Consider the following 15,608-nt stretch of genomic DNA (forward strand, 5'->3'; position numbering starts at 1 on the left):
ACGAGGCTTGTCCAATATAACTTTTCTTCATCCAATATTTCCCTATATATGAAGAGTTCAGATGCAAAACCCAGTATCTCCAAAGCCATCAATATTTGGTGAAGGCCAACATGTACTTGGCTGTCAAGGGACCATCAGTGTGCTAAATATGAAAGAATTTGAACAAACTGTTTTCATTTTATTGATGAAAGTCTGCATTTTCAACTGCATTTTTCTCCATTTAAAGAGAAAAACACTTACTGGGTTTTGCATCTGAACTCTCTCTCTCTATATATATAATTTTGTTTATGTCCCTGTAGGGGCTCAGTATAAATCAAAACACTCTGACCACAAAAAAACAAAAACAAAACAAAACAAAAAATTCAAAATCACAATGTGATAGAAGTCACGGTTGCTTTATCTCTACTTGAATTGAGCACAATACAAATAGAAATGGAGAATTCTTTCAAGGAGTGCAGCCTGTTGATACACTCTGAATGCTATTCCTATTACACAGGTAATACCTAATACATTCTAGTATACCAGTTGTTAAAAGGTAGTTGTAAAACACAAGTAACCCCTTTGCCGCCTGCTCTACAGGTCAGCCTTTTCATAATTCATACAATTGTTAAAAGGTCAACAAAGTCTGCATTTATCAAACTCTGATTTATTAACATTTTCAGCTGTGTGAAAGTTCAGATATCTTTTTGTTGTTGTTGTTGTTTTTGGTTAGGGTCAACTCAAGAGTCCACTGAAATTCAAATAATACGCACAATAATGAAGCATATGTTACAATTTGAATGCAAGAACAGATTTGCAACGTTACCGCTGGTTTAACTGTCGTGAATTGGTTCGATATGATGAGTCCGGCCGTTGACAATGACGATGATGTGTTGCGTTTCAGGTCAGCGCCCGCTACAGTTCTGAAATGACTGTGTAGATTAATGGCGTCGTGCTTTGTAGGGAGGCGGCGGGTGGGGGTGGGGCGGTCAGTGTCGTGGCGCTGTGATCAAACACGCACTCATGCAACTCTCTCACGCACTCATTTACAAATCGCACTTCCTCGCACAGGCGCAGGACGCTCTACTTCTTCCTGTAGTTGCCAAGCTGGATGGCAGAGCGGTCGAAGATGCAGCGGAAGGTGATGGGTTGAACTTCCCAGTAAGGCACGGGGTTGCTGAACAGGCTGATGCCGGAGTACATGGCCTTCTTGGTGTTGAAGCCGGGTGGACAGAAGTCCTCTGTTCCCACGGCGGCAATCTTGTTGGCGTGGAGGTAGACCACCTAGTGGAGGGATGTGAATAATATTTGGTCATGGAACTGGACTGACTCTTTCAAAATCAACCAAATGAAAACAAAACAACAAAAGAAAATTGACGGGATATTTGACCAAAAACAGAGGTAGCAAAAATTTTACAATGCAAAGATTCTTTTCGATCCACACTGACAGTAAGAGGATTCAAATACTGCGTTTTGAACAGACTGGCTCTCATGACGGAGCACTGAGGAGGATTTTAAAGACCAAACAAAGAAATGGCAACAAACTGGGACTGGGACTGACAACATAATTATAATTACAGATTCCAAAGCAACCAGATCCAAAAACCTCAAACAGTACATAGAGAGAAGAAAGTCAGTCTAATAAAATACAATTATGTATAATGATGAAGTCAGATTTCATGTATAAAAAAAAACACAAAGAAGAAAAGCACCTAAACATAGAAAAGCATCATAAAAATATAAAATGGTCAACATTTTAAGATAAATAGGGATTTCATGGTGGGCATTCTGTAAAAATGACCCTTAACTTGTTTTATGGACATGATCTTTTTCTTTTTGTCGTTTTCAAAAATTGTTTCAAACACACAGCACCATTTCAAGAAATATCTTTGTACATATGAAAACGACTGGGAAACTGTAGTATATATGCCAGGCCTGTATGTGGCACTGTAATACTCCAACAAAAAAATAATGGAGAAGACATGGAGCTATGACATCTTTATTTTACAAAAAGGTGTGTATTGGTTGGACACATGAAAACGCAAAAGAGCCATTTTGAGATTTTTCCACTCTGGGACTTGCTTTCAAAAAGTAGCATTTTCAGGCTCCGAAAATGGCGGTTTCCATGTGGACGAAATGCTGATACAATACAAATTTTTGCACGGGTGGTGCATATTGCGTGATATGGATGTGTAACTTGCACCACCTGGTGTAGAGTATGCATCCGTATCACACAATATGCACCACCCAAGGCAGCCATATTGCATTTTGCGATGGTGTGAGCAGTTTATGCTAAGAAACTCCAAAGTATTGCTAGTTTGGATCAAATAATTAGCTGTGAAATCTGACTTTATCAAAAAGTTTTTCAAAATTGACCCAGGAAGAGCAGAGAAAGCCATATTGCATTTAATATTATACATTAAATTTGTGTAGATGAGGGTGGTGTAAATAGGAGTGCACTAAATCCTAATTTACACGTCAGTGAAAGTGCAGTTATTGGTGTCTCAAGCCCCGTTCTCACTTCGACGGTTATTTATCCTTGAAGAAGCTCACAGTCTAGAATGTGACAAATGGTTGTCCATGTAAAATCAACGGAGACTCAACAAAGAATCTGCTGATGTCGTTCAGTTTTGTGAAACTTTGTTGGAGAAAGATTTGTAATGCATGAAATGAACTTTACAATGAGACCAAAGTCAACTTTCTAGCTGCTATATCTTTTGAGATATAGGCATTTAAAGTTGCAAAGGTGCAGTAATTACCTGAAAATTTGTTAGCTTGTATCACACTAATTAAGAGGACAGGTATAAAAATATGGAAGTTCATTTTGGTCATGTGGGCTGTTTCTCTGATCCAGCATGCAGGTGCTTGAGTGTTGATGACCTGGAGCAGGCCAAGTGGATGCCCACGTTTCACTGCGCTGCGCCAGATAGATGGTTGTTTTACAGATGTGGGAATGGACTGGTTGTTTGCCCAAAGTGGTTCTGTAGCTGTGGAAAAATGTGGCACCAATCATGCAACATAAGTCTCCTCAAGATGCTTCACAAAGGTATGGTTTAACCATACCACCCACCCGAGCAGGCAACAGTAGTCAGGAAAAAAAAAACTTGAATGATGATGTAAAGTGTTGGTCTAATGTGTGATATAATGATGTAATGTGTCAGGCTTGTACCATGTGATGTGTGTACAAACAACCGCGCATGCCAGTTGGCACCATTGTGGTGTTTCCTTCCCATGTATGACACTGATACAGGTTCACCAGAAATGCAAGAGATTACCAAAGTATGACAAAGGTCCCAACAAGAAAAAGACATTTTCAAACGTCTTGAAAATTCAGCCAGTGTTAAAACAAGACCTCGGTACAATGATGGAATACCACGGATCACCCAAAACACCCTTTGGGACCTTTTAATGTTTTCCAAGGTAAGGTCAAGGTTTCAAACTGTGACCTTCTGGGATCTGTGAAAGTGAGAATGAGGCTTTCATGATTGCTTACTGATGAAATTTAACTTAACACATGACCCAAAAATGCAGTGTTTATCGAGATGAAACTGAAGCAGGAATTCCGCGTGCTTGAGTACACTACAGGAAGTAATCAAAGCCAAACCAAACTCGCGTGAACCCTACAAAAACAGAAACCAGGCTCCTTTAATTTTTTTCATTTTGAATTGATGCCCAGAAAGCAATAAAAAAAACCCTGTTTACTTCCAAAATCATTATACTTACTGTATTTATGATAGGTCCTCTAGCTGTAACTATTCAGTTTATGAAATCGGTTTGTACCTGGATGTACTTATGTTCAGACAGGCCGGGAGGAACATTGGTCAGGGCGTTGTTGTCAAGGTGCAGCTCTCGGAGGTGTGGGACGTTAGCCAACGATCCGTTTTCCACCAAACTCACCTCGTTGTAGCTGAGACCGAGCCTGCAATAAAAGCAAGAAAGAGGAGAAAGAGTATTGACTGAGGAGCCAACAAATAAAGCAGCCAAATGCATGCAGATGCCCAAGGACTGAAGATAAGATTGAGATAGACCAGTCTCCAGCTCTGCCTAAAGTATTGTTGTAATAGTAAAGTTGTACCCTGATTATGATCCACTTTGATATGTATCGTTTTTTTCCCCACCTACAATCTGAGTGATCGTAAAACAAATAGTTATTTTCACAGCCCCAAAACTGGTGTTTAAATGGTATGTGTAGTTATAAAATCACTCAAATGGTGAAGTGGAGGAATGGAACAAAAAAAATTATGGTATTTGAGGTAGTTCCAAGAAAATGGAGTCAGCACATTCCACTCTATCAAAGCTCAAACTGCTTATTCCTGATCCGTCCAGCAGATGTGATATCTTACATTTCCGCGGATTTCAGATCAGTGTCTCAACATACGAACGTTTTTGAGCAGTGTTTCAAATTTGCAACGAGCAATTTGCATTAGCAAATAAAACTTTTTGCATGATTCCTTATACACATTCTATCCATTGTTTAATTCCAGGTTTACATCCCGGTTTTGGTGTATATTTCAGTCCGCATTCGGCCACTTACTAGGCATCATGTCTCTTCCCGTGGTTGCTAGCTTAACTTGTCAGCTAACATATAGACCAATGCCACATATGTGGCATTGGTCTATATGTAAAGTTACATTAGCCAAATAATAAATTTTTTGAAGTTGGTCTTTTGATTGAGATTTTAATCAGTTTGTCCTCATTATATTCCTTCTTATATGTTGGAGACTTAAAAGGAGTTCATATTAAATTTATTGTTTTAGAGCTATTGCTTAAACAAGCTAACTGGGATGAATTAGCCCACTCACTCATCTGCTTTCTCTCTTTTTTTGGCTGTACAAAGGCCTGTATGGCAACAAACAGGAATAATTCTGGAAAGTATACAAGCTACGTTGCTCTTTAACACATTTTATCTTTAGCTAGCTTAGTCAATGCAAAGACTTGACAAGTCAGCTAGCTAGCAGGTCCTGCATGGTGTGCTTCAAGTAGCCATTTTCATTAGCTAGAATCTGGTGTTTCAATGTCACATTGAGTTATAAATTACTTAAATGGCAGAAGCAGAGGAATAAGACTGAAAAATGATGATGATAGTAGTGAAAGTCAGGTAGCTAGCAGGTCCTACATGGTGCGCTTCAAGTAGCCATTTTCATTAGCTAGAATCTGGTGTTTCAATGTCACATTGAGTTCTAAATCACTTAAATGGCAAAGCAGAGGTATGGGACTGAAAGTTGTTGATGATAGTAGTAAAAGTTAACAAGAAATGCTTAAGGAGAAAAGTGTTTATGGTTGAAAAGAAAAGGGGAAAAAATGAGGGTCTGTAATTGTGTTTACTTAGCCAGGTTCTTTAGGCCATTGAGCCTGTCAGCCGTCACTTTTGTGATCTTGTTTCCATCCAGATGAAGCTCAGACAGAGAGCTAGGTAGACCTGGGAAGCCACAAATACTTAATGAATCGAAGTTACACCATTACTGCAAAACATATAGCTCAATTTTAGCTATAATTTGAGGTTCATTAAACGTGTAGGTTTTTTCAAGATCCGCTTTAAACAATAATAACCCTTTAGAATCACTGTGCATTTTAGTCAGACTGGACCCGTTTTATTGTAGATTTAGTAAATCCCAGCATTCATGTGACAGAAGATGGCTGTTTTTAGCTAAGCCTGGTGGGTTAAGATGTGGATTAAACCAAATCTCCTGCTTTAGGAATTATTTGTTGAAACAGTTATCGGCGCTATACCTTTGGGGATCTCCGTGATGTTGGTGTCTGCGATACGAATGTAAGACACCCTCTTCAAGTCAGCAAAAGCGCCAGCTTCGATTCCTGCGCTCTTCAGAGGATTGGATCCAAGCTCTGGGGGGGAAAAAAGAATGGGGGGATTGAGAATGCAGAAAGTAGAGAGAAAGAAAGAACAACGTGGGCCAATTCTATGAAGTTAATTCCTCTCCTGGCGTGTTACAGGAACAGAGCTGAGTCATGAGTAAACAGTCTTGGACCAGGGAGTAGTTAGTCTCTGCAGCCCTGTTTTTTTTTTTGTTTTTTTTTTTGCCTTTTTTCCAACGTAGGATTCATAATTCTCATGTCTTTGCACTGCAAGTGATCAAATTCATACTTTTCTGAAGACATAATGCAGCGTGCAACCTTTCACGAACAGTCTACTGCAGTCTAATGGACTTTCAACAAGTTTTTGTCTCAATACTGAACTACATGAATCAAATTTTCCTTCTGCAGTCAATCAGCGGGCCAAGAACTGCATCGTTTACATGAGCCGTTTTCCTTCCAAATTACAAACTGGTCATTCCCATGGAAGTATTTACATGAAAGATAAATAAAATGATTTAATTAACAAACCTGCATATGCTGGAGTAAAGCGCTTAGTGTGTTTGCAAGACTTTGACACAGACTACTGTATGCAGATGTGCATTTTTCAACAAATCCTACATAGATATACACGCTAATCAGCATGAAAATGGTAAATATTCCCTGTGCAATATTGACAAAGCAATAACTCACAGACAAATATAGTTATGAACACCCAATTTTGCACAGTGGCAAATCTTAATATGAAGATGAACTGTTTAGAATATGGTGTTTCTGGATGTAGGCAACCATGAGATATTGATAGATTATCAATTGCCATTGACTACCCTGTTGCTATGTGAGCCTGTGCTGCCATCTAGTGTTAGGCAGTATAAATGCTGATATACAATATTGTTAGTTAATTTAACAACTGAAATCAAAATGCACTGTTAGTATTTTTTTTCTGAGCAACATGAATCTCAGGAAAGTGCAAGTGTAGTTCATTTAGGCAACTATTTCCAAAACATAACTGGGATTCAGTGAAATTTAGTGAAGGTAGAGCTCGAGTCAAGGAAGTCTCACTGAGAATTTGAACCAGTTGAAGATGCAGGATATATATATTTTTTTATGTCTCCCATTGATATGCGTGTTATTTATACTTTGAGGAAACACTGACCCCCCAGCCCCATACTTCAACTCTGTTAGGAACATTATTAAGAACAAATAAACAAATGAATGTTGAAACTTGGCAGACAAAACTAACAGATATGCATGTGCAGGAACACAAGTCATAGCATCTATTTAAAAATAAACAGCCATTCTTAAGCAAACCAGGAGGTGTTTTTCTTTTTCGTACCCATGACGATGACATGGGACATGCCCTGGAAGGAGGCCTTTTTGATCTTTGTGATCTCGTTCTCATGGGCGCGCAGCTCCTGCAGGCTCTTGGGCATGTTGGCTGGCATCTCCTTCAGCATGTTCTTTGACAGGTAGAGTCTTTGCAACTTGATCAGAGGGCTCAGCGCTTTGGCGTGGATGGTTGTGATTTTATTGTTCACCAGGATCAGAACCTGTAGGGAAGAACGATGTCGGAATGACACACTAATTTGATGCAGTTTGTTCTTGTTAAAAAAAAAAATTGTGCAAGCTTGAACTTCAAAACGATCATGGTTCAATCAATCAGATGTCCAAAAATACACCAAAGAATTTGTAGTTTGTGAAAACACAAAGACATTTTGACTCAATTAATCCAAGTTGATCAGTTCCACTGGTTGGCTATGCTGTCACGACAGTGTGCCAAGTTTGAGGAAACTGTGAGGTCAGCGTTGATGTGTTTTGCCTGGTATCTCCTGCTGGTTCACGTTCCTGCAAGTAGACACGAGGACGTGTGGTATGTCGACTCCCCATGAGTGACCAGTTACATTGACGTGGAAACAGCTCCGGTTGTCAGACAGGTATTTATTGTGGGGAGGAAAGCTTGAGGCTGAAATGAAGAAGGGTGAATAGTTTCCGTGCACCTGAGACACGGTGGTTCTCGGATTCACCATTTTTGGACAGCAGAGGATATTTGGCTGAATTCCTCTGACAAGCAGGTTGTGTTTATCCTAACGTCTGTTTGATTGTCCATTTGATCAGTCAGAGTTATCCAAAATTAACTGAAAATAAATTTTGAAAAATCAGGTCTGGGATCCTTTTTGGGTGGTGGTGGGGGTTTGTCTGGATAATGCATCTTGAGGAACACTTAATGTAAGATCCAACCAAAGCAAACCTGTTTTCACTAAATTTGTCACATAGTTTGGTGGTGGTCTGAAAATACTAACCATAATATTTGGGGGACGACTTCACAGGTCTACATATGTATTCGTGAAAAGTTTGGACGCACGTTCCCATTCAGTTGTTTGGTAAAAAAAAAAAAAAATAATGCTTGAGCACTTGTGGTTGGGGATTAAGGTTTAGACTGTTGTCTACATTGTCCGTGGTTTGTTTCCCAAGCTGGAAAACCATTGTGTTCTTTGTCTTGTTTCCACTCCCCTTCTTTTTAAAAATGGCCAATGAAAAGTCTCACCATTTATCTTGCCGCCACTTAGTTTGGTTATTTTTGGACACTTTTCTGCCATTCTGCTCATGTTTGTTTGGACATCTGGTCCCCGTCTCAGTTCGTTAACTGGACTCACACCTGCTACTCATCAGTAATCGAGGGCACTTTAAAAACTGTCCACCAGGAGTTTGTTGATGTCATGTCACTGGGTTTTGGACTTTGTTAGCTGTTTTTTGTTGCTCACTCCAAGTTGTCACTGTCTTTTTTTGGACTGTTTTCAAATTTCTTCACTTGTTCAAATATATATATATATATATATATATATATATATATATATATATATATATATATATATATATATACAACCCCTGGCAAAAATTATGGACTCACCGGCCTCAGAGGATGTTCATTCAGTTGTTTAATTTTGTAGAAAAAAAGCAGATCACAGACATGACACAAAACTAAAGTCATTTCAAATGGCAACTTTCTGGCTTTAAGAAACACTATAAGAAATCAAGAAAAAAAAGATTGTGGCAGTCAGTAACGGTTACTTTTTTAGACCAAGCAGAGGAAAAAAATATGGAATCACTCAATTCTGAGGAAAAAATTATGGAATCACCCTGTAAATTTTCATCCCCAAAACTAACACCTGCATCATATCAGATCTGCTCGTTAGTCTGCATCTAAAAAGGAGTGATCACACCTTGGAGAGCTGAGATCTGCTCATTGACATTGACCCTATGTGTCTTTTTGCAAGGAATGTTTTTGCAGTTTTTGCTCTATGGCAAGATGCATTATCATCTTGAAAAATGATTTCATCATCCCCAAACATCCTTTCAATTGTCCAAAATATCAACATAAACTTGTGCATTTATTGATGATGTAATGACAGCCATCTCCCCAGTGCCTTTACCTGACATGCAGCCCCATATCATCAATGACTGTGGAAATTTACATGTTCTCTTCAGGCAGTCATCTTTATAAATCTCATTGGAAAGGCACCAAACAAAAGTTCCAGCTTCATCACCTTGCCCAATGCAGATTCGAGATTCATCACTGAATATGACTTTCATCCAGTCATCCACAGTCCACAATTGCTTTTCCTTAGCCCATTGTAACCTTGTTTTTTTCTGTTTAGGTGTTAATGATGCCTTTCGTTTAGCTTTTCTGTATGTAAATCCCATTTCCTTTAGGCGGTTTCTTACAGTTCGGTCACAGACGTTGACTCCAGTTTCCTCCCATTCATTCCTCATTTGTTTTGTTGTACATTTTTCGATTTTTGAGCATATTGCTTTAAGTTTTCTGTCTTGACACTTTGACGTCTTCCTTGGTCTACCAGTATGTTTGCCTTTAACAACCTTCCCATGTTGTTTGTATTTGGTCCAGAGTTTAGACACAGCTGACTGTGAACAACCAACATCTTTTGCAACATTGCGTGATGATTTACTCTCTTTTAAGAGTTTGATAATCCTCTCCTTTGTTTCAATTGACATCTCTCGTGTTGGAGCCATGATTCATGTCAGTCCACCTGGTGCAACAGCTCACCAAGGTGTGTTCACTCCTTTTTAGATGCAGACTAACGAGCAGATCTGATATGATGCAGGTGTTAGTTTTGGGGATGAAAATTTACAGGGTGATTCCATAATTTATTCCTCAGAATTGAGTGATTCCATATTTTTTTCCTCTGCTTGGTCTAAAAAAAGTAACCGTTACTGACTGCCACAATCTTTTTTTCTTGATTTCTTATAGTGTTTCTTAAAGCCAGAAAGTTGCCATTTGAAATGACTTTAGTTTTGTGTCATGTCTGTGATCTGTTTTTTTTCTACAAAATTAAACAACTGAATGAACATCCTCCGAGGCCGGTGATTCCATAATTTTTGCCAGGGGTTGTATGTATATATATATATATATATATATATATATATATATATATATATATATATATATATATATATATATATATATATATATATATATATATATATATATATATATATATATATATATATATAAATCGTTTGTCATCCTGTGAAGCTTTTTGGTTTTGTTTCTTCGTCAGTAATAAAACTGCAGCTGGCTGGATTACTACAAGAGGTTTTTTCAGGGCAAAAAAAAAAAAAAAAAAAAAAAAAATTAAATGCTGCAGTTATATTAAAATATTTCATGCTGGAGATTCCATTTAGTGTCAGTTATCACTGTTGGATTGTCAGTTAATTTGTCAGAAGTCTTTAGTATTTTGGTGCTTCCTGTCTTGCTGTGTGGTTGTGAGACTAGATGTTTTTTGGAGATCCTTGGTAATGACTTTGTATCAAACAAGCTGTTACTTAAGGAGAATCACATGCATTGGTTGAAGAAGATCCTTCAGATGGCTGCAGCAGATAGACGGTTAGTGTTAAGAGATGAGGATGGACCAGTTCTCTGTCTGGGTGGCTGTCATCCAGGACCCAAGGTGGTTCCATGATGCCGTGGATGCTGTTGACACCAGCGCATGCTTAACATAAGAGGTTTACATACATGATCCTGATCATCATGCCAATATTGGGCTTGCAGTGATTTCTTTGAACTGTTCTTTTTCTTGGCTAGAATGATTGGACAACATACATCTTTAATGCTGAGTATGATGTACATGCAGAACATTTAGCATTTGGCTGAATGTCCCGTAGCAGTTTTTCACCTTGACAAGATGCTTGAGGCCGTGAACAAGCTTCAGGCAGAATTCTGTTTGGATATTGAGGAAACCCTGTTGGCAAAACTGGCAATGTTAGATTGAATTATTAGTTTTCTGGTACTGGACTTGGCATTTAAGCAAAAGGATTTTATGATAGGGTTGAAGTCAATTCTTTGGGAAGACCATTCCAAAACCTTCATGTTAGCCTGCTCAGCCATTCTACAATCAGCTTTGATGTATTTGGAGTCATTGCCCAGTTAAAAAACTACAGTTGTGTCCACGTTTTGACAGTCTGGCTGATGGTTTGAAGTTTTGCTAAAGAATTCTTCGGAGGTCATCCTACTTTAATATTCCATCCCATTCTGTTCCACTCAGAACATGATGCTACACCACCATGGTTTAACAGTTGGTGGAGTGTTGCTGGTCTTGAATGTCACTTTTATTCCTCCAAACAACTCCATCTTTGACCATAAAACTTTCCTTCATGTCAGCCACAAACTTTTAGTCAACCTTGAAGGTGTCAGGAACTTCTTTCTTGGGTGCCAAGTGATGTAAAAGTTGTTTGACTGCAGACTATGACACTGTGTTCCTACAGCTTCCGGTTCACAGCAGGCTGAGCCCGGGCAGTTCCTGGTTTGTTCCTGAATTTTCCTTTAGCTGAGGGTGACACTTTAGGTCTTTTTAGGTCACTCTCCTTCCACTAACTTCTACTTATGTATAATTGTTCAAACATGATTTAGGAACCTGCAGTTGTTTAGAAATGGCTCCAAGGACTCAGTGACAGTCTGATTTGTGTTGAGCTCCTGGGATTATCCCATTGTACTATGTTCTTTAATCCACTGTGTGCTGTCAAACCATTTTTATGTTGGGCCAGAAAATCAAACAGCTGCAGCCAATCATGATCACTAACAGGAAGTTTAGAGGCTTTGGCAAGATAAAAGACATTTTGGAACTTTCAGCACCACTAAATTAATGATATGAGTGGGTGTATGAATAACTTTGACCCTGCTGATTTTGGAAACCCTCACATTAAATCTTCTGCACAAGTCCCCCCCACCCCACCCCCATTATAGATGTATGTTGTACTAAAAAAGAACACCTAAGAAATCACTGAAAGCCCAACTATTACCTTGACAACTATGTCCATGAGTGTATGTAAACATATGACCATAAGGCTGTTGCACTGGCTCTGTTTTTTTTAAACAAAGTACCACCTCAGCATGAGTTCCGTTCCAATCTGGTTTTGTGCCACTAGCAAAATATACACGTTGGGTTCATCTCCCAACAGGAGTTGGTGGCATGTCTGGCAATCAATCAATCAACCGTCAACCAGTTCAGAACCATATGGATGGGTGTGGAAGCCAATGTGGTGCAAAGGAAGTTGGTGGCGTAATGGTTTGCATGTTGGACTGTGACGCCGGCGATCCGGGTTCGTTTACTGATTATAGCCAAGCTCCCAACTGGCATGTTGAACAGCTTAGCGGTGTTGCTGGCTACCCAGGCTAAATCAGAACTACAACTTCTTCCAAATTGATATCTAATTAACTCTCAAATGATTAACATTTAACACTTTTAATGGATTCTCTTTGGAAACATTTCATGACATACAGGTTCAAACACCACGACTCAAAAAAAAAAAAAAAAAATCAAAACAAAAAAAAAAAAACAAACAAAAAAAACTGCCTATCTTGGGCGAGTCCAGGTGGCATAAAGATGTTTTAGTTGCAGTGACGTGAAAGAGAAAATGGCGAATTCTTACATTTTGGCATTGATGCTTGCTAGGTTCACACGACAGGATTTTAAAATTATCTTTAGGTTTCCAAAACCTGAGAGACCGCACACGTGAACATAAAAAATCATAGATCTAACAGTGTTGGTCGTACAGTGTGTGGTGTTCAGCCACACGGTAAGGACAACACCACCACACACGAACAGATTTCACACACGAACATTCCCAGCTCAGACAGGAAATCTCGCAAAATCTCTTGAGATTAAACGTGACTTCAGAGTAAAGAAACAGAAATACTTTGTGGACTATTTAAAACAGAGGGAAAAAAATGATCCAAAAAGAAAAAGAAAAGGCGTTCTTTAAAGGAGTGGAGACAGCTCGACCACCGGACCTTCTGGTAAGTCAGAACAGCTGTTTTGATTTTATTTTCCGCTCCGTACGTCCATCACCTCGCTTTCTGATTGGCTGAATGTCACATTCAGCAGGCTGCGCGCTCGCTTTGGTCGGAGGACACCACACACACTGCGATATCGGGCCAAAAAAATCCAACATGTTGAATATCCCCGATTTGCGATCGGAGCGCTCCTGACGTCCTTCCAAGCAGATCAGAGCGCTCTTAACACACCATAAACGGCAGGAATATCTGATAAGATTATCTTTAGCGTCATCATGATTGTCAGGGCGGCCTTAAGATTGTCGGAAGGGGAAGATCGGGTCTGATATCGGCCTAATTATCCTGCCATGTGAACCAGGCCTAAAGGTCAAAAAGCATGATCATCTCACGTGTAATCCTCTGAGGTTCTTGAAGTCGTTCTCTTTGATCTCGGTGATCTTGTTGTTTTGCAGGTCCAGCAAGGTGGTATCATCTGGGATTTCATCGGGAACTTCTTTCAGACCTGTAGCAGAAAAGTGTGACATTCTTTTCAATGCAATTGTTTTCTTTTTGCATCTTGCAAGCATCAGTAGGTCGAGTAAAAGGAACACATTGTGCATCTGTGCTGCAGCTGTGCACCGGTCTCATGGAAAATAGGGTTGGAAGTGGTGACGGCATTGGCTCTGGTGGTTAGCCACACTCTGACCTCAACAGGAAGTGCAAACAATATAGATATACCTCTGGGTTTCCAACTACACACTGACCATAGCTGGAGTCGTACCGTGCGCCGATGATGACGGTCAACATTCCTAAACATCACGTTTTATTGTAGAGCTCAAAACAGCCGAGGGGCACTCCAGATAAAGTTAAAGCGGCTGCTATGTAAAGTTTTTGTGACTTTGTTTCATGGCGCACATGGTGGAATTTCTTTTTTGTGAATGTAAAGAAATCACATTTCCTTGACAGATAATCAGTGACTGCATACCTGCTCTGTGAGCTCATGCTGAATTGTTTAGTTTGGACATCTGCACAGCACGATATGTGGACACTGTCCCAAAGAAAACACAAGAGACAGTTGGGAAGAAAGAACGGAGATAGCCGATGCTCTTTCAGAAAAAAAAAACAGACTCACAGCGTAGTTTACATTTAAGAGGAGCAGACATAAAGTGTTCAAGCAGAGACAACGACGACGTTTTGTCAGTTCAGTTTCCCCAAATATTAGTCACATAAGTTTTCTTTCAGACTCTCACAGCCGTCTGTCTGTGGTCTCCGTGTTCTAGTGTACTTTCTCACACACACACACACAGCAGCAGAAAATATATAACATTTCCTCATATTTAGTGACATTTTTCTGTAAATATCTAGAGAAGGTATGTAGGGCGTTAAAGTTACAGCTCATTTTTATTTATGTAACCATAACAGATAATGTTTGGTTGCACAGCAGAATATTAGGGAGAGACAACACCCCTCAAGAGATGACTGGACTGCTGAGTTAATTGTAAGTCAGTGTTTCTGTCGAGTTGAGCTCCCCATATCATAGCTTAAATCGACTGTTACGTGTGTCAAGATGAGCATCGTCAAAACAATCTACTTATCACGTTTCAGGTTCATTCACTGAATGTGATTCTTGATAAAGTTAGTTTATTTTGAGGGGCAAATAAATGTATAAATTGTTCATCCAAACGTAATAATGTGTAAAATGTACTCACTATAAAAAGTATTCTTAACCTGAAGGCTATTTTTATATTATTTTCCCATATCCGGAACGGTTACCATCACAATCGGTCCGTAACGCGTATTTTCGTTACAAAGCAGGAAGCAAAAAACAGTAACACGATAAAAAAAAAAAAGTTGGACATAAACATAATCCATAAAAATCTGAACAGCATCTGAAAAACAGATTGAAAGCTTACCAGCTAACAACTGTTAGCAAGTTGTTCATGGAGGTGAAGCAAACAGGTCGGACTACGAGCCATTAGCAGCTTTCATATTCTGGTGATACTGTAAATTTGTGTGTTTATATATACACCCCACAAACAGTCGCTTGAGGTATGCTAAAGCACATTTGGACAAACCAGCTTAATTTTGGAATAAGGTGCTGTGGACTGATGAAACTAAAATTGAGTTATTCGGACATAACAAGGGGCAGTATGCATGGCTGAAAAAGAACAAAGCATTCCAAGAAAACAGCTTGCTACCTACAGTAAAATTTGGAGGTGGTTCCATCATGCTGTGTGGCTGTGTGGCCAGTGCAGGTACTGGGAATCTTGTTAAAGTTGAGGGTCACATGGATTCTTGAGAACAATGTTCATGAATTAGTGACAAAGTTGAAGTTGTGCCAGGGCTGGATCTTTCAACAAGTCAATGACCCTAAACACTGCTCAAAATCTACTAAGGCATTCATGCAGAGGAACAAGTTCAGTGTTCTGGAATGGCCATCTTAGTCCCCAGACCTGAATATTATTGAAAATCTGTAGTGTGATTTTAAGCGGGCTGTCCATGCTCAGAAACCAACAAACTTGAGATGTTG

The 15,608-nt window shown here is 39.3% G+C and overlaps 1 protein-coding gene across 2 annotated transcripts in view; it reads right to left on the reverse strand.

Annotated features, from left to right (window-relative positions):
* Nucleotides 1-376: 376 nt before the first annotated feature.
* dcn (decorin) overlaps nt 377-15,608 on the reverse strand; it is a 32,040-nt gene continuing 16,808 nt past the window's right edge. The window contains exons 2-7 of one of the 2 annotated variants that reach the window (XM_034163125.1): nt 13,489-13,601; nt 7,127-7,340; nt 5,710-5,823; nt 5,305-5,398; nt 3,760-3,898; nt 377-1,263 (exon numbers count right to left, since the gene is read on the reverse strand). In XM_034163125.1, the coding sequence (XP_034019016.1) occupies nt 1,063-1,263; nt 3,760-3,898; nt 5,305-5,398; nt 5,710-5,823; nt 7,127-7,340; nt 13,489-13,601 (875 nt within the window). In that variant the 3' untranslated portion in view covers nt 377-1,062. The remainder of the gene's footprint in view (nt 1,264-3,759; nt 3,899-5,304; nt 5,399-5,709; nt 5,824-7,126; nt 7,341-13,488; nt 13,602-15,608) is intronic. The other variant, XM_034163124.1, reaches the window with a different exon arrangement.

Source organism: Thalassophryne amazonica, chromosome 22, assembly GCF_902500255.1.
Source record: "Thalassophryne amazonica chromosome 22, fThaAma1.1, whole genome shotgun sequence".
Classification (NCBI taxonomy): domain Eukaryota; kingdom Metazoa; phylum Chordata; class Actinopteri; order Batrachoidiformes; family Batrachoididae; genus Thalassophryne; species Thalassophryne amazonica.